Source organism: Juglans microcarpa x Juglans regia, chromosome 3D, assembly GCF_004785595.1.
Source record: "Juglans microcarpa x Juglans regia isolate MS1-56 chromosome 3D, Jm3101_v1.0, whole genome shotgun sequence".
Classification (NCBI taxonomy): domain Eukaryota; kingdom Viridiplantae; phylum Streptophyta; class Magnoliopsida; order Fagales; family Juglandaceae; genus Juglans; species Juglans microcarpa x Juglans regia.
Window position 1 is genome coordinate 12,697,835 of NC_054598.1, and position 20,756 is coordinate 12,718,590.

General features: G+C 35.1%; 1 protein-coding gene across 1 annotated transcript; it reads right to left on the bottom strand.

Moving 5' to 3' along the window:
• Window positions 1-1,039: 1,039 nt before the first annotated feature.
• LOC121256356 (pectate lyase-like) lies at window positions 1,040-3,586 on the bottom strand. Its single transcript, XM_041157131.1, has 4 exons — window positions 3,139-3,586; window positions 2,152-2,803; window positions 1,675-1,917; window positions 1,040-1,572 (listed from the first exon to the last, which is right to left on the bottom strand). The coding sequence occupies exons 1-4, from the start codon at window positions 3,336-3,338 to the stop codon at window positions 1,348-1,350; spliced, it is 1,320 nt and encodes a 439-aa protein (XP_041013065.1). The 5' UTR covers window positions 3,339-3,586; the 3' UTR covers window positions 1,040-1,347.
• Between the last annotated feature and the right edge of the window lie 17,170 nt (window positions 3,587-20,756).

Sequence of the window (20,756 nt, forward strand, 5' to 3'; positions counted from 1 at the left end):
CAGATTATCTATGTTAGTAATAATATGATATTTACATATGCTAAACTATTATTCTATTTATTTTATAATAATTAACACATATTAGTATAGTATTGAATTTTAATATGGTCGATATAAGTTCTAAATTTTTTATATGAATATATATGATCAAATGTGTAAAAATGTATTTACAAAAAGGATATATATTATAATTTATTATGTCAAAAATGTATTTATCGTTGATATATATATATATATCAAAAGTAATTTTATATTAATAACTTAATATTAATGTTTATGTTTAAGATTAAAATTTTATATTACATTAATTTTATATTTTAAGATTAAAATTTATATGTTGTATCAAATGTTATATTAAAAATTATAAGATTAATTTTATATTATAAGATTAATAGACAGCTTTAATAATAAGATTAGAATTTCATTTTATATTAATTAGTAATTTAGCATATAATATAATATAAAAAATTATAAATATATATACCGGTCTGATTCGATTTTAACTGATTTTTAAGATATGGTACTGCACTAAATTAAGACCGGCTTTAGTTCTTAAGAACTAGTACCACACCGGACCGCTTACAAACTAGATTGAGCCCACTGCTTCGGTCCAGTCCGATCTGATTCAACCGGTTTTTAGATTTGTTTTTACACCCCTACCTATCAGTTTACATTTTTATGGGGGCACAATTAAGGTTCCCAATTAATATTGGCTTACATTAACATCGACCTTTCCTTTTATCTTGCCACTTTCTCGACCGTATTATTAGTACTTTTTTTCTTTTTTCTTTTAGCACAATTAAGGTTCCCAATAAAAGTATTATTTGCTACCACGCTACAAAATTTTCACAAATGCGTTTTTACGACAAGACAATTGCGGCTACTTGGTGGCAACTTTTCTCTGATTTTTAGACTTTTTCCTGTCTCGTTGGAAAGAAGAGTTTTTTTCTTGTTGTGAGTGCAATGTAATTAACACATACAGATCATATATATGTACACAATATGCATGTTTGCAATTAACGTAGAATATTCTTATGGCTTTTGATGGCAAAGTAGAATATATCAAAAGCACGCAGATAAATAAAGGTGCAGAAACCTTTAATTTGATTTTCTTTCTTTCGTTGTCCATGCTCTCTCATATATTTATATACCCTACAACAACACTTTGCTTTGCTAATTTCTCTGATCTTGTTCTTCCCCATGACAACCGGTCCATGCAAACTTAAATATATATAGAAATAAAGATATGCGACTTACAAAACAAGTACTATAACAATCACGGGTATTTAGACTCTGTTAATCGTACTGCATGAAAGTAATTGCATGGAAGGGCCCTAACATGGCTAATTAACAAGGTTTTCCTGGTTGGCAGTTAAGCGAACCGGAGTGGCGTGTGAGTCTCCTCACATATGTCCCTGATTTCGATTTGATCATATCCAGCCTTGAGAATGCCTTCTTTTTCAGTTTTTTCCCTGATTGAACGAAGAATGCTCCATTCATCATCAGATCACCCTCGGATCTCCATGTCCATGAACTCCACTCGCTCTCAGTTGCATAGTCCCTCTTGGTCACCTTGATCATCAACATTTAAAAAAAAAAAATGAACAATTTGTGAGAACTTAATTTGTGTAGCTTTCTTAATTGGTTTTATAGAAGGCTAATTTGTATATATACCTCTTTAGCAGTTAAGTCTGGAGGAGCAATGAATCGATTACCCTGACTGATAATAGTAGGATGGCTGCTACCGCCAATGGCATACATGAGCCAGTGCGTATAGTCATTATTAATCACATGAACGAATCCCCATCGGCACCTCGGCATCCTCTGCACCAATCCCCTACCGAAGTGGTTGAAGGCGACTGTGATTTGCATTATCTCGTCACCGGAGTAGCTGTCGCTTGCTCCGAACAACATCACCTGAATGAATCACCCGCATCAAATTATCAATCATGTACTCCGTCTTTCACTTAAAGTTAGTTAGATTAACATCTTGTGATCTATATCAGATCTTTTTTCATTTATTGAATACTAATATTGCAGAGCTTTATAGCTTAGGAATTATATTACATAGTGATAGGGTAGTACGAGTTATAGATGGTGTTTTCTTAGTTTTTCTATTTAAAAGCCAAAAGTAAAGATTGAGAAAGTTACCTCATTGTGATTGGTGAAATGGCAGTTGGAGATGGTAATACCAGTTGATCCCATGATGGCATCGATGAGGCCATCTTTGCACTGGGACATGGAAACGTGGTCAATCCAGACGTTGGATGAGCCAAAGATGGAGATACCATCACCATCACTAGGAGTCCTAATACCGACATGGTCAACAGAGTCTGCGATGAGTCCACCGCTACCGGCGTAAATATTATGGATATGGAGGTTATGGATGATCACATTCTTGATAAATTGTATGGTGATTCCAGCGCCATTAGCGATGTGCACATTGGCTCCTCTTGCATCAATGGTTTTGTTACTGGTCATGATCAACTCCTCATGGAGCCTAATAATCATGCTGCGTGCAAAGATGATCCAGAGGGGCCCTTTTTGGATAACGGCATGGCGGAGGGTTCCGGGTTTGGGATTCACCAGGTCATCGTCTGAGGAATCAGTCACAACATAATAAGGACCATATTTTCCACCAACGGTGTTACGGCCAAAGCCAAGGACGCAGTCAGCTAGCTTCTTTCGGTTTTTGGCCCAGTTGGGGTCACACCTCCAGCAGCGGTCAATGGGGTTGGTGGCTGTGCATGGACCTGTGTTCTTCTTCAAGTTTCTTCTTGTGCTATTGCTCCCTGTCAAAACCCTACACGCCAAATTTCGAAAGAATGACAACTATTACTACGCGATTCATTACATGCATGCATGAACGGTCAGAAATCTATAACTCGGTTTTGATATACAAAACTTCTCATCTTATCTCATCTCATCATTCCAACTTTTTCAATCTCACATACAAAATATAATAAATAATTAAATTTTTTCAAATTTTAAACTAAAAATATTATTAAAAAATTATATTATAACGATATTTTATTCAACTTTTAATAAAATATCACATCTCATCTCATCTGAACTATGTAAACAAACATAATCTAAAAACATTTGATTTGGGTATGTAGTGATGATTAGAAACCCTACTTGTTGACACGAGAGTTGAAGTCATCAGTGATTTTCTCAGGATGTGGATCATAGGCTGCGAGGTTAGCCTTTAGAGCCTCATCAGAACGGTGCTTCCAATAACCATCCCATTCACTGATGTTGGCATGAAGGCTTGGAACAACAATAGCGAATGACACAAAAAACAAGATCTGAAAAACATTTTTGCTAGCTTCTGTCATTGCTTCTGCATGTAAATTACCTAGCAAGTAGTAGTAGTTCTAGATCTTTTGCACTCTTAATTCCCTCGAAACTGCGCGCCGGTTATCAAAGTCGTACGTATTGGAAGCTGGTCTAGGTCTCCCGGCCCGATCAACAATTAATTCTTATATATATGTGCGTAAGAGGACCAAGACCTAGCCAGCCAACGGATTGAACCCACAAGCGAGCCGATCGAGGGTTCGATCGATCGACTTGCTTTGGAAGAAACCCATATTTAAGGCAGGAGTTGTTTAATTACCACAGCTAAGAGTCTTGCGACAACGGGTGAAGTGGGAGCAGAATAAGGCGGGAAGAGTGGAGAACCGCTTCCTAGTTTACGGTTTGTACGTACTGGGCATTAATATTTAGGCTGCTATATATATATTTTTAGCAACAGAGAGTAATTAACACTTGCTAATTGCTGGCTTCTTGAAATATGTAATCAAATAGTTATTATAGCTAACAATTATTAGGAAATGGTTGAGATATCATGCATGCGCAGGTATTGGATAGTACTACTTTAGATCGGATCTGTTTATAAAGTACAACAAATTCGATATTTTGAGACTATTTATAATTCTTGACAGCCATCACCAAATATAATATTATTTTATGATGGTTTTATCAAACTACACTAAATTTGGATATTATCCCAGTTATTAGAACGTTATACGCTGTATACAGGGACGAAATCAATTGATCTCAATGTTATTTCAATAAATAAAAATCATTAATTATCACATTCCTTCTCAATATAGACTAGCAAATAATTTATTAGAAATACATCATTTATTAATTTGTTTCGAAACCTTATCTCAAGTACAATATTAAAAATTGAAAAATTCATTCAATTTATTTTTATTTTGAAACCTAGCCTTAACAAGATTTATGATTTAAAGTTTTTGACTTGTCCATATTCTTCAACTTAAGTTAATTGAAGAAATGGCCAGCCGAAAACTTTTCGCTCTCTCTCATGAAAAGACAATCTCTCTCTCTCTCTCTCAAAAAGCCTCCAAATCTAATTTTCACTAGAGGAGTAGGAAGCCTCGACTTCCTTCTCCTTCTCTCTCTTATTCTCTCATTTTTCCATCTACTCACTTTTCTATTAAGATAATTCTTTTTTTTTAATAAAGTTTCTTTTGTTTTCTTCAAGGTCGAAAAAGACAGATCTACAGTTTTCTAACAACTCTCGAGAGATACATACAACACAAAACTCTCAAGCTTCAAATCATTCAGAGGATAGTGGTGGTTTTACAAAAATCACTGCACATGGTCCCCACGTGCCACCCATTCCACTAGCTTTTCTCACCACACACGCCGGATCACCAAAATAACCACATCAGATTTTTCATATCTGACTTTTGTGGTTGAAAAGAGACAAACGTGTTGCTTCCACGCGCCATCACTGATTCCAAAGTCTACCTGAGTTGGTCCAATGCTTATTCACATTTATCGTACTGATTTCCTTATTGTTTTTCTTATTCTTTAGTTAAAAAAAAAAAAGGTTCATCTCTTGGACGCTACAAGAAATGCTTTTCTGTAGAGGTTGAGTCCTCTCTTTCTATGAAGGGTAAGGTTGAGTCTTTGTTTAGGCAGAGCATTGTCTCTTGGACATTTGTTTGTAAAGAATATCAACAGTAGTGAAGACCAGACCAATCATAAAAAAAATAGTATACTGGTGGAGCTCCAAATGCAGTAATTGGTTTATGAGGCAATGGTGATATGAGATATCCCTACATGTATCCGGTCATGGATGTAAGTTTTTCTGATGAATTAATGATGATAGTTTCCCTTAAAAAAAAGTAACAATTCAAAACAACAAAAATGTAACCCAAAAAAAAAAACTTAAGTTTCTAAAATAGAAGGCAAAGAAATGACCCATAAAAATTCATATTAAAAGATATTCAAAACTAATTTAAACGTACATACAACATAATAAATCAAATTAAAAAACTTAGGTATACATGATGAATCAATAAGCATATATATGATTTGTGGAGATCAATAAAACATATTTGAAATTAAAGAAATTCACATCTAATACCTTTTTATTTTTATTTTTACATAATTTTAGATTAAATTCATGAAAATATAAAAAATTTTTGGGGCCTCTAAATTTGTCTCTGCACGTATATGATTTACATTTGAACTATAACTTTTGTGACAGTAATACGTGCACACCTAACTGGTGTCTTATTTGGGCGTCAATGATTCGTCGTCATTTTAGATGTTAATATGTTTGAACGTAATTTTTTAAACATTTGAACATAAATCATACGTTCAAATAGTTTCGGAACATGTTCAAACATGAATGGAAGTACATGTCACTACAACAGAATGTGTGTTTTGTGACAGAGAAAACTGTCACAAAAAAATGGCAAACTGTCACTAAAAAATTTTGGTGACGGTTTAAAACCGTCACCATGACCGTCACCTAAAGTGCATCACAGAAAACATTTGGTGACGGTTTACTATTCAACAGTCACAAAAAATATTTTTAGTGACGGTTGGAAGTGTTCCGTTCGGTACAACGTTCGAACGTTCCTTTTTTTGTGACGGTTATGAACTGTCACAGAAAATCACGTTCGGACGTAAAATCAAACGTTCGGACGTTATACCCGACCGATTGGCGTTCGAATGAGAGAAGTTGACGTTCGTTGGATATCGTGTTCGAACGTATCATATTTACGTTCGAATGTTAATGCGTCCGAACGTTAATTACAATAAACGTTCGAATATTTGTTCGAACGTAAACGTAAATGTTCAAACGTAGCGCGTTTAATGTTCGGATGTTATTTCGAATGTAAACGAAGGAGCGTCTGAATGCAAGTTCTTTGTTCGAACGTTAGTCGCTTTACCGTTCGAACGGTTTGTTCGTTTTAGGGTGAGTACGTTCGAACGTATAGTTTAACGTTCGAACGATTCAATTGTATCTACGTTCGAACGTTTGTTACAGTGTGAACCAACGTTCGAACGATTTTTATTTACATTCGAACGTACAGATCAGAAATACTAATTTCATAAAATTTAAAAACATAATACCAATTGTATCATATTACATACCCAATTAACAAGTAACAATGTCTTATAAAAGTACAAAATTAGATATTAAAACTAGTCAGAAATATTGATAAAATTTATTTCTTCTTTTTCCCTCGCCCACGGGGATTCTGTTGCAACGACATAACACGCTTCATTTGCACCATCATCTCCCGTTGCACTTTCTCTTGCACTTCACTGCGTATTCTTTCCTCCTGGTCTCTCTGTTGGTCCTGCAAACGCGTCTCTAAATGAGACTGTGGTTCTAAGAGAGACTCTAACTCTTGTTGTCTCGACCTCATATACTCATTTTCACGCCATGCAGCTTCTAAATCTGCCGTAAGATTATTAATTTGTGAAGCCGATGAGGTGGAGAAGGATGAACATTTATGTTTGATAGATCGTCCCAAACCTCTTGCCATACTAGACTGCGGCCCGAGCACTTGCGTGAATATGTCTATGTCACTAGGAGAGGATTCCTCAGAAGCCGACTGCATCTCCAACATTTTACTCTGCAATTTAAAAGGTAATGATCGTAAATAATTAGTAACGTATTAAAAGAAATAGAAATAAGAAATAAACTATTAAAATATTATATAAATAATTTATTTAACAAAATTAACACTACTTACATAATTATCTGTAGCGACAGGATCCATCCACTCACTATACTCATTAGTGTGAGCAGCAGCATAGACATGAATGAGGGAAAAGTTTTCAGGATCATCACGTTTCTAACAAAGCGACAATATTAACAATTTTAAAAAGATAATATTAGTACTTATCAAAAATAATATCAGGAAAATAAATGAATTCTATAATTTTTTAATTACTATTTTTTCAGCAAGACGGTGCAATGACCTTGAACCGGTACGATGGTGGACAGTCAGAACGGATCTATTCTGTGCATTTGTAGAACTCAAGTGCTACAAAATATATTAAAAATGTTAATTGTAATATGTATACATATAATATATAAAACGAATATGAATGTAAATAATTAAAAGATATAAATGTAAAATACCTGATAATCTGGAGATGCGAAAAGATCACAACACTTTCTCCAATCATCTAACTTCATCTGCTGAAAAGGAGACTGCGTAGTCTCTTCCAACGTCTCAAACTTCTTGAAGTGGTCATGACATATTCCTTTGTGACGTCGGAATAGTGTAGCCATCAACTCATTCACGGTTCTCAAATCCTCGCTACGGCCAAAGTCGAAGTCGAATTCATCCTAATAAGGAAATCAGGTAAAAAATATAATATATTAATCTAGGTGAAAAAAATGTACTGAAAAGTAAACTCACCAGCACACGACTTCGAATGTGCTCCTTAATCTCATTCGGAACATCTCGCCATGAGCGCACATAAAATGGGGCATAAACTCGAACTACTGTGCCAATATAGGAGGAAAGCGCTGCTGCACTATCATCCACTCCTTCAGTGGAATTATCAGGAATTGTGATCTTCAGTTTACCATGCCTTCTATTTTTTTCAAGAGAGATTCCACGTGTATAGCCACGACCGCGACGTGCAGATGCATCAACTACATGATAATATTTATACTATAATTATAATTATATAGTTATTGAGAAAAAAGTATTAACTATATATATAATTATCAACGACAATATTTCCTTACTGGTAGGTGTCGACTGGCTGTTGTTCTTTTCTGTGTTAGCTTGATCTTCAGGAACGGATTCCTCGAGTGGGAAGTCCTCAATGGGTTCAGGACTTGGACTTGGCGGAGGCACATTTCTTCGTTGTCGTTTGGCGGCATTCTTGAAAATAATTAACTTGAAACAAAAAAAAATAAATTAGAAGAAATTATGAAAATTCAAGATATTTTATAGTCACCTATATGAATAAAATATTTAGTACTTTTATTCTTCAGATGAATTTTTCATGCTTGTTTCAGAATCTCCATCAATAACATCTTCATCATCATCATGCACCTCTTCTTCATCGTCTTTATCCACCTCCTGCCCGGATAGAAATACGTCTTCATCTTCTGACTCGTCTTCTTCTTCTTCCTCCTCACTGACTCGAATTGAATGATCATTTAATACAGACGGGTCGAGATGTACGGGTGGGACATCATCTCTACACAAGGGGAGCAACTCGAGTGCACCGAGGTCAACAAATAAGTTAATACCCTCTCCATCTTCCTGGTATGCCTCAACAATCGGAATGTCATCTTCATCTACACTATTCTCGTAATCTGCACTCGTTCCTGCTTCATATATATTTCGAGAAACAAATTTTTGTATGACTCGCCAAGTTATCTCCCCACTATCTTCATCAGCACTTTTCATTGGATCAATCAAGTAATAGACTTGGGTAGCTTGACAAGCCAATACGAATGGATCATCTTCGTACCATTTAGATGCAGTATTGACACTCGTAAAGTGATTATCCCTATGTATCGAAACCTGACCACCGCCTAGATCCCACCAATCACATTTAAAGACATATGTTACAGACCCACCCAGATATTTCAATCCGATAATATCACGTATGACACCATAATAGTTAATATCATCTGTTCCATGACTCCCCTCGACCAACACACCACAATTTTGAGTCTTTCTATTACGTTCACGGTCCAAAGTATGGAATCTATAATCTTGAACCGTGCATGCAGTATATCGAAGTGCTCTATTTGAGGGACCACGGGCCAATGCATACAATTCAAAAGAAATTGATCTAGGATCACGAGCACGTTGTTCTGAAATCTATAAATTGAAATAGTATATATTTATTATTTCATTATCCAGAGTTAAAAATTTCACAATATAACATATATATAATTTTAGTTCATACACGTTCTTCAAACCATCCGGGAAATTCTTCCTCGTGTCTTGCCTCTATATTTTCTACGCCTTCCATCCTAAGTTTGTCCATGAGGTCACTGTTATAACATGTTGCAAAAGAAGTATATTTTGAGCACAACAATTCTAATTAATTTAAAGAAAACTATAATTATTCAAAGAAATGAAATGATATACCTAAGATAATCATCAATCTCTCGGCAGTTATTTAGCACATACCACCAAACTTTACCCAACTCTCCATCAATTAAATCGTAACCTGTTTGTGCACCCCAAGGGTCGTACATTCTGGGAAAACACTGATAGCTCACGAGGAGGCGGAGTAGCAAGATCAACATTTCGCGCTTGACGATTAAATCGTGTCTCAACACCACGAAGATATAGAGAGCAAAATGTTAACCATTCATCGTGTATATAGGCCTCTACTATTGAACCCTCAGCTTTGGCTTTATTCCCAACAGTGCGCTTCAATCGACCCAAATATCTTTCAACTGGATACATCCAACGGAACTGCACCGGTCCACCCAGAAGTACCTCTCGCGGTAAATGTATTGCTAAATGGACAATGACATCAAAAAATGATGGTGGAAAGATCTGCTCGAATTTACATAGTATAGTAGCAATGTCTTCTTCCAATTTCGACAACACATCTCGATTTACTACCCGAGCGCACAAATCCTTGAAAAACATACATAGTTCAGATATGGCCACACGTACATTAGATGTAAGCTTCCCACGAATTCCCACAGGTAATAACTTCTGCAAAAATACGTGACAATCATGACTTTTCAATCCATTGATTTTCCAATCATCAGGACTCACGCATCTACCAATATTTGAAGCATAACCATCTGGCAACTTCACACCTTGCAACCATTTGCAGAAATCCATCCTCTCCTCCCTCATTATCGTAAAACATGCATGCGGCATGACCACCCTGTTGCCTTCCACCCGCAAATGCAGATTATGTTTAATTCTCATTCTCTCAAGATCTTTCCTCGTCTTGATCATGTCTTTCGTCTTTTTGTTAATACTCATCAATGTACCCAGTATATTATCACAAATATTCTTCTCTATGTGCATCTTATCCAAACTATGTCGCAACTTGCATGACAACCAATACGGCAAGTCAAAAAAAATATTACGCTTTGTCCAATTCAATTCTGGTACGGCTCGTTTTCTCTTGTTCTTTCCCCGACCTTTGCCAAAATTGTTCGCTGTAATATGTTGCAGTTGTTCCACTATCTCTTCTCCAGACAACTCTTTTGGTGCAATCCTATCCTTTACTCTCCCATCAAACTTGGCACATTCTCTTCTCCATGCATGATTTGCTGGTAAATAATGTCGATGACCCATGAAACACAACATCTGAGAAAATTTTAGCCACTCACTAGCAGTTTCTTTATTACACGTCGGACACGCTAGCTTCCCTTTCGTACTCCAGCCGGAAAGATTCCCATACGTCAGAAAATCATTTATGGTCCACATTACCGCAGCATGCATCTGAAAAGATGTCGACTTAGATGCATCATAAGTTCTAACCCCTGTTTCCCATAACTCTTTCAGCTCTTCAATCAACGGCTGCATGAATACGTCAATATCATTCCCAGGTGATCTAGGACCAGGGATGAGTAAAGTTAACAAAAAGTTTGGCGCCTTCATGCACCTCCATGGTGGAAGATTGTACGGAATCAATACCACGGGCCAAGTGCTATAACTTGTACTCATATTCCCAAAAGGGTTGAATCTATCGGTTGTGAGTCACAGGCGCACGTTCCGAGCTTCTAACCCGAACTCTGGATACTGATTATTGAAAGACTGCCACGCAAGTGAATCAGCTGGATGCCTCATATACCTGTCATTCTTAACTCTTTTCTCCTCGTGCCACCTCATATCATGAGCTGTTTTCTTACACATATATAGTCTTTGCAACCTAGGTTTCAAAGGAAAATACCGCAACACCTTAACCGAGACGTTTTTCTTACCTTTCCACCTCGACTCTCCACATACAGGACATGCTTGTTTCTCCTCGTTCTCATTCCAGAATAATACACAATCATTCTTGCATGCATGTATGGACTTGTACTCAAATCCTAATCCCTTTCTCAACTGCTTCGCTTCATAAAAGTTCTTAGGCAATGCAGACCCTTCGGGAAGCACCTCGTTAAATAAGTCCAATACCATGTTTATTGCTTTCGTCGACATCCCACACAATAATTTAATGTGAAGCAACCGCACAATAAACGACATTTTGGAATGTTTTGTACAACCTGGGTAAAGCTCGCGCTTTGCATCTTCCCACAGTGAAGGGAAATTTTCACAATCAGTCCCTGATCCACCAGTTGAGGCATTGTCGTTAACCTCATCCATAAACATCCCAGCTCCAATGTCACCCAACATCTTCTCCATCTCATCATGCTCATAATCATCATCCATGTGTCGCAAATAATTGTGATGATCGACCAATACATCTGCTGACCCTTCATACGGCTCACCATGCAGTACCCATCGCGTATACCCCAGATCCATACCGTTCACAAATATATGACGCTCTACTTCATGCAATCCTATCGCATACAAATTTTTACACCCTCGACATGGACACTTAATGTAACCACGACAATCAGCAGAAGCCCGTGCAAAATCAACGAAAGTTCTACTCCACATGCATAGGGTACGTAATCCTTTCCAAGTCTATCGTCCATACGCATCCAATTTTTGTCCATTTCTAAAAACATCTATATATTAATAACACGTACATTGAAAATTCACATGCATATCATGCTCCAATTCTCATTACTTTTTTGATAAGGTAGTTGGTCCTATCCCATTCGAGATTATATTCTCCATATTGCACAAATCTCGTCACTTTACTAATTTCCACATTAGTAGAAATTTCGGCAGCACCTCCCCATAATTCTCCAAGTATACATGTTCAAATATCGGGATTGTGACCCTACGAACAGTATACCCGAAGAACAGTAGAAGAAGACACCGAAACTTCATATTAAATGTGAAAAGTAGCGAATAACAAAAATATGCAATACAGATAATATAATCTCAAACTGTCCACACTGGACAATTCAGGAATCAGTGGACACATAAATGTACACTGATTCCCAAACGGGTCTAAGGGTATTTGTGCAATGTCACATGCATCTAGCAAAAAATCATACAACAATATCTCCATATTGTTAAACTAAAGAGGGATGGAAGATTATGTGACCCTACGTTTCGTGTCTTGTACACAACGAGGGAGAATGATCTTGAAGAAATGTTTAAATTTTAGTCTAATTACTTAACCGTCACAAACTGTCCGACCTTGACAACTCTCAAGGCCGAAGAGACTATGACAGTCAAGCAATTAGACCAAAATTTAGAGATTATAATTGTTATATATAATTTTAAAGGTTATTATATAATTTTAATTATTATCATTCTACAATTATAATCTTAATTGTTATACTTAATTGAGTGAGTTATTTACTTATATAGACAATAAGTATATAATTTTTATATAAGAATCTATTTGATCCTTATTTCATTTCTCTTTAGTTTATAATAAATAAGTATATTTACATATTTAAACTCTACTTATTTAGTAGTTTCAAGACTTTTTTATTGAAGAGTATTTTAAAGGTTATATTATAATTATAATTATTATCATTCTTAAAATATAATTTTAATTGTTATACTTAAATTGTAAAAGAAGTATAATATAATTTTAAATATTATAATTCTTAAAGAGTTATTTTATTTGTTATTACTTAATTTCAAATATTATTATAAATATTTAATTATCATTCTTAAATTTCAATGGTTATAAAATAATTTTAATTATTATAATTCTTAAAGAGTTACTTTTATTTGTTATTACTTAATTTGAAATATTATTATCACAATTTTTTAAATCCATATCACAAAAACACATTGTATAAATATCATAAAATTCAAATAAAGACAAGAAATACAAATTTTTTCTTACCAAAACTCAACTCCCTCTAACTCTCTAACTCAACTCTCTCTCACTCTAACATCCTCTCTCTCTCTCTGTTGCGCGCACGGGAGAAGAAGAAATGATCCGCTTCCTCTCGTGCGCGTACTGATTAATACCGCAAATTATTAGTTTAAACGTTCGAACGTTTAAGTTGTACGTCCGAACGTTATATTCTAAAATTATTCCTGCCCATAACGTTCGGACGTTTACAGTACACGTTCGAACGTACCCTTCTTATTTATAACATAAAATCTAGCGGAAAAGTTCCCGCACTTTCCTCATATATGTTCGAATGTAGACCAATTTTTCGTTCGAACGTTCGTAAATTTACAGATAAAAGTTCGAACATTCAACTTAAACGTCCGAACGTACATTTCATCAAAGTGTTACCATATTTGAGAGGGAAAGTTCACGCGCTAATTTAACTAACGTTCGAACGTTAACATATTTGGTGTTCGGATGTACATAATTTTCTGGTGATTTTCATCAAATAACGTTCGAACGTATAGTATAAACGTCGAACGTCTGAATAATCACACAGATACCTTAATCGAGCGGAAAATTTTCCGCTCTTAGTTTAACGTTCGAACGTTAACTTGAAACGTTCGAACTTACGATTCCTACTATACTAACTTATAATATAGTTGTAACAATGTAAACATATTCAAACGTCATTCACAAATAATAATTTAAATATTTCAAATCCATATCACAACATATTCATAATAACTCACAATATATTCACAAAATAACATGCCACATGTATTAACATATTTCTAAAGTTGAGTAAGCAATAAACATGTATTAACAAAGCCTAATGAAAATATATTTCTAATAATAAACACAATATTTCAAATTCATATCACAACATATTTACAATAACTCACAAACTATTTACAAACTATACAAACAATAATCACAATATTTCAAGAGTAAGCATAAAATCACAACAATATTGATAAAGTTTAGAAATATACCTAGCACTCACAATATCCTCTTACAAATCAAAATCTTCCAACTTTCCAAAACAAGCAATCCTTCAAAAAATTACAACACTAACTTATTAGAAATATTCTATAACAAAAACACATTGTATAAATATCATAAAATTCAAATAAAGACAAGAAATACAAATTTTTTCTTACCAAAACTCAACTCTCTCTAACTCTCTAACTCAACTCTCTCTCACACTAACACCCTCTCTCTCTCTCTCTCTCTCTCTCCCTCTGTTGCGCGCACAGGAGAAGAAGAAATGATCCGCTTCCTCCGTGCACGTACTGATTAATATCGCAAATTATTAGTTTAAACGTTCGAACGTTTAAGTTGTATGTCCGAACGTTATTTAATAAAATTATTCCCGCCCATAACGTTCGGACGTTTACAGTACACGTTCGAACGTACCCTTCTTATATATAACATAAAATCTAGCGGGAAAGTTCCCGCACTTTCCTCATATATGTTCGAATGTATCACAATTTTTTGTTCCAACGTTCGTAAATTTACAGATAAATGTTCGAACATTTAACTTAAACGTCCGAACGTACATTTCACCGAAGTGTTACCATATTTGAGCGGGAAATTTCCCGCACTAATTTAACAGACGTTCGAACGTTAACATATTTGGTGTTCGGATGTACATAATTTTCTGGTGATTTTCATCAAATAACGTTCGAACGTATAGTATAAACGTCCGAACGTCTGAATAATCACACAGATACCTTAATCGAGCGGGAAATTTCCCGCTCTTAGCTTAACGTTCGAACGTTAACTTGAAACATTCGAACGTACGATTCCTACTATACTAACTTATAATATAATATATATAAATCAATAATATATATTAAATTGTTACTTATTAAATTCTTTATTATATACTAGTATATAGTATAATATATATACTACATTTTATATATCTATAACTATATACTACATTGTATAGTATGATAGCATAATACTTTAAATGAGAACATAAATGTATATAATATATAAATTATACCATATATATAAATCAATAATATATCTTAAATTGTTACTTATTAAATTCTTTATTATATACTAACTTATACTATAATATATATACTACATTTTATATATCTATAACTATATATTACGTTGTATAGTATGATAGCATAATACTTTAAATGAGAACATAAATGTATATAATATATAAATTATACCATATATATAAATCAATAATATATATTAAATTGTTACTTATTAAATTCTTTATTATATACTAACTTATACTATAATATATATACTACATTTTATATATCTATAACTATATACTACATTGTATAGTATGATAGCATAATACTTTAAATGAGAACATAAATGTATATAATATATAAATTATACCATATATATAAATCAATAATATATATTAAATTGTTACTTATTAAATTCTTTATTATATACTAACTTATACTATAATATATATACTACATTTTTTATATCTATAACTATATACTACTTATTAAATCATCAATAAACACCATAAGCTCATAAACTATTCACAAAATTTACAAACAATAATCACAATTATTTCAAGAGTAAGCATAAAATCACAACAACATGTATAAACATATTGCTAAACTTTAGAAATATAACAAGCACTCACAAAAAAACCAATAATCTAATTGTCAATAATATTATATAACATCATAATATATAACATAAACATTTATAATATAATATTAAATTGAAAAACGTTCGAACGTAATAATAATTACGTTCGAACGTTCTGTGTATATAAGGCCAAAACCGAACGTCGAAACGACATTTCCAATACGTATCATCGTCTACTCCGTTGTACGCCGCCACGCCTCCTTCACCGCCGCCGTCAACTCCGCCACAACCGTCACTAAAGGTAGGCATTCATCTTTTATTCAAGTAAAATGTATTTTATTGAGATTTGGATTGAGTTTTGTTTAAAACCGGATAAGTGGTTGCCGGATATTCGTTGTCATTTTCCGGCCACCACGGCTAGTCATTGGCCGAATAGTCACCGTAGAAATGTTTCTTAAAGTGTATACTTCATTTCCACGGTGACATTTCAGTATTTAGAACCGGGTAGAGAAATTTTTGAGATTTTAATAATGGCTGAGTCGACTCAGCCATTCTGCATCGAAACGTTCGAACGTTTCACCAAGACGTTCGAACGTACGACGTTTAAATTACAAAGCCGTTACGGCTTCCACATTCGAACGTTTAATTATAACATCCGAACGTAATGATTCTCTACATTATTCATGCTTCAACGTTCGGACGTTCATATTTATGTTCACATGTAAAACAAATACGTTCGAACGTATTTGTTTTAACGTCCAAACGTACGTCAGCCAATATTTATTTACTGCTTATGTTCGAACGTACATGGTTACATTCGAACGTATTTATTTTACGTTCGAATGTAAATATATTGACATTATTTTACGTGCGAACGTATAAATAAACGTCCGAACGTTTTTATCTTTAACGTTCGAACGTTAAAGATAAAACGTTCGAACCTTACGGCAGAGCATCTTAAAATTAATACAAAAAAATGCATTATTGTAAATAATTTTTTTTTCTTTTTCTATTTTCAGGATATGGTTCTTCCACTGCATACTAGGAAACGAGGGAGGGAAGGAGCCACATCGGACACTGCCCGTATCGGAGCTCGTACTGTTATGGTAGAGCGAGAGGTCTTAATTAATGAGTTCGACGAACTCTGTTGGCAGCAGACGAACCTGAGAGATGTTTTCCTCAGTAGAGGCTGGGGAAATATCTGCACATTGAGGGGGAAGGTATACCCCTCAATGGTTCAAGAATTCTATATGGGGATGTGTGACATGCCTCAGGATGCATCCTCTCACACCGTGACTGTACGCGGTGTTTCCATTGAGGTATCAGCAGATGTCATCGGCGAGCACCTTGGGATTCATCGAGGAGTGGAGACATTTGCACACTCGACACCCCGTGAGGATGTAGGCACTTCTACATCATCTACTAGCCGGGGATGTGAGCCACCATCAGCCAGAGATGCAGGCCAGTCAGAGGCTGAGGATACTGGCATCGAGGCTCGGGATGATGACCGAGACGAGGATTTCTACATCCTCACCGGAAGGGATCGCATGCAGATCGAGCGGAAGAACGCCTTCAACCAGAACCATCTGCTGCATTTCTTCCTCATGTTGCACCTTATTGTTGCAACAAATGTCGATCCTGTGGCTCATAAAATCACATTTAGTCGACTTCAGGCACAATTTTTTATACGAGTGGCACGTGGAGATTCTATAGATTTGCCATTGCACATCTTTCAGAGGATCCGTTACGAGGCGAGCATCGTCTCCACGGATAATCTCTCATATGGTGTCCTCATCAGCCGACTATTACTTGCACGGGGAGTGTCGACCCAGCCAGAGGAGCGGGTCAAAGATCAGATGAGCACCCTCGACATGACCACGCATCGACGTAGCATTGGACAGGCGAGGGGACGTCAGCCACCCCCTGTAGAGGATCTAGTTCCTCCGACGCAGCCTGAGCCAGGTCATGTAGGGAGTAGTAGTCAGCATACGCCGAGTACATCTGCAGGAGATGTACGGCCTGCTTGGGTTGATGCGGTCATCTCACAGCTGACTGCGCATATCGATCATAAGATCGATCGATCGCTCAAGGCTATAACGGCGTCTGTTGCCGAACTCACCCATCGTGTAACTATCCTCAACGACAAGGTTGATACCTTGACTGAGGAGGTACGGAGTTCGACTTTTGCAGATAACGTTATCATCTGACTGTTGTTTACTACATTCTATCAAATTTTGTATTTTATTTTTAATATTTGTAACGAAAAATATTATTGAATATTTCTATCGTTTTTTAATTTCAATTTTTAATCTTCTTTGATGTTATATTTTTCAACTTTAATACTGAATCACTGCATTTCAAATATATATAAATCAATAATATATATTTATATATTACAAAGTGTGTATATATAAATATATACAATTCAATTTTTTAGACTTGTTCACAAATTATGCACAATAAAAACCACATAGTTTTTAAATTAAAGTCATTTAATTTAAATTTACAATGAATGTTCGAATGTTATTACTTAACGTTCAAATATTGGTGCAAACATTTTACGTTCGAACGTAAAATTAATAACATTCGAACGGTTGCGCCAAAACATTTTACTTTCAAACGTAAACAGACATAAAGTTCGAACGTATATGTAACGTTCGAACCAATATTTCCCATACGTTGGAACGTAAAAAAATCTCATTCTATCTTTAGTGACGGTTTCCAGAAACTGTCACAGAAAATGCCTTTTAGTGATGGTCTAGGGACTCACAATTTCCTAACCTTCACTAAAAAGCAATTGTGTTGTAGTGTGTGAATGTAATATTTAAAATCATACGTCTATTGTTTTGGTTGGATTATGTTTGAATGTCATAAGTGACATACGAGTATTATTCGAACAACATGCAATAACGCGTACATGTATTTACTTTACGTGCGCACAACATGCACTAATGTCATATGTGCAATAAGTTTGGACGCATGATATTGGTTTGAAATTTTAAATTAAAAAATTAGAATATATTGTAAGATAACAACAAGAAACATACTACTGGAATAAAAATAAATATTTAGATTATATTGATGAAAAAATATATAAACAAATATAACTGATTTTATTCATTACATTAAAGAGAAAATTAAACATTTTAAAACAAAAAACATATTTATACGAAGCCCAAAAATAGAATGCACAGCTTATAAGTTGTTGCTCGTAAAGTTATGAATTTTCTGTCAATGTATTGACTTTTCATTTAGAATATTTAAACGATGGCGAAGGGAGTAAATCTTGTCCTATAAGAGCATTGGCAATGGATTAGCCAAATGCCAATGCAAGTCTAAATTTTAGCTAGATGTAACAAAAAGCCTTCATATTGGACTAGCTAATGATCCAAAACTTAAGACTTGAACTACAGTAAATCTTGAATCCTCTCAAAATATGGCGAGTTACTATTCACAATGGAAAGTAATATTTTATTATTTCATCTACCTCCCTCTCTCTTTCCCTCGTTCTTTTCTCTTTCTTCATCCTGAAGAGCATCATTTCTCTCGTTTTTCCTTTATTCTCCCAAACGCTCCTAGCACGTTGATCCTTCAGCTTCGTCTTCTTCAATCTGCACGAACCCTTCTCTCCGTCGATCATCCACGTTACTGTCGTCTTCCATTTCTTTCCTTCTCTCACGCCGAATCGCATCCTCTCATTTCTCCCTCCCATTTTCGTCTTCTCCCTGCGCCTTCGCCGAATCGCACCCTCTCCTTTCCCCCTCCCATTTTCTTTTTCTCCCATTTTCGACTCCCTCAGCAAAACTTTTTTTCCTTTCCGCTCTCATAACCCATTTGCAGACCAACCCACGCCTTTTTCTTTCTCTCCCTTTAGATTTTCTTTCCTTTCCATTTGCAGAGAACCCATCGAAGGCATAACACAGAGTATCTAGACTTCTCTCCAGCCATGATTTTTGCCCTAGACTGTCGAGATCAACAACGCCATATTCCCTCGACGAACTCAGGTATTTCACAAGGGTATTTCATGGCTGTAGTATCTGTATTATTGGCAGGTTATTGTTTTCAATTTCTTGAATCTATCTCTGATTTTACAGCGATCCTAGCTTATCAAGTCCAAATTTTGTGACCTTTTCCTTAGAAACTCATATATTGGTATGTTGTGTGCATTTTTATGTGGTCTGCTGCTTGAATATTTTGTTGTTAATTTGTTTGACTTCATATAAATGCTGATTTGTTGAAGAGCCAAGGGAATTCTTGAAACAAAAATTTAGACTCTAGAAACTATGTTGTGCATCTCAAAGAGCCAAGGGCTTCCTTTTTAAAACTTGGTTTAGTTCTTACATTGGACATCGCATTGTTCTATTTCACAAAATTGGAAACTTTGGCCAACCTTATATGATTGAGGCCAATTTGTAATGTGTATTAGAGTAACATACCTCCCATAGTGTTAGTGAGATTGTTGCCAACTGGATAATTGAAGAGTTTCTTGGTTTGATATGTTGATTGAATTGTGCTTGCATTCAGTACATTCTTTGACTTCAGAGTTTCTTGTTATTCGTGGTCGACTACTTTGAGATATGGGTTGATTGTATAGGATGTCAATTCATGATCCTTTAGCAGTTTGAATGGAATTAAGGTTGATGAATTGGCAGAAACATAAAATTAGAGGCCCTAAACTTATACATTAAAAGTGGTTGCAGAGAAACATGGAAAATAATGTTATTTCTAAAGTTGATCTCAAGTTGGCTCTTAGCTAGACATGAATGATTTTATGAATACAGGTCTTCCCTTTTTGGCAAAAGATTGACTTGCTCTTCACAATATTTTAAGCCAGACAAGGAATATAAAGGCTTGCCTTTTGGGTTTTTGGTTATATTTTCTCCATTTTTGTTTTTGCTAATTTGTGGTTTTTGGTTCAGTTTTGGTACATTTGTGCCTTTTTACTACTATATTAGTTGTCTATG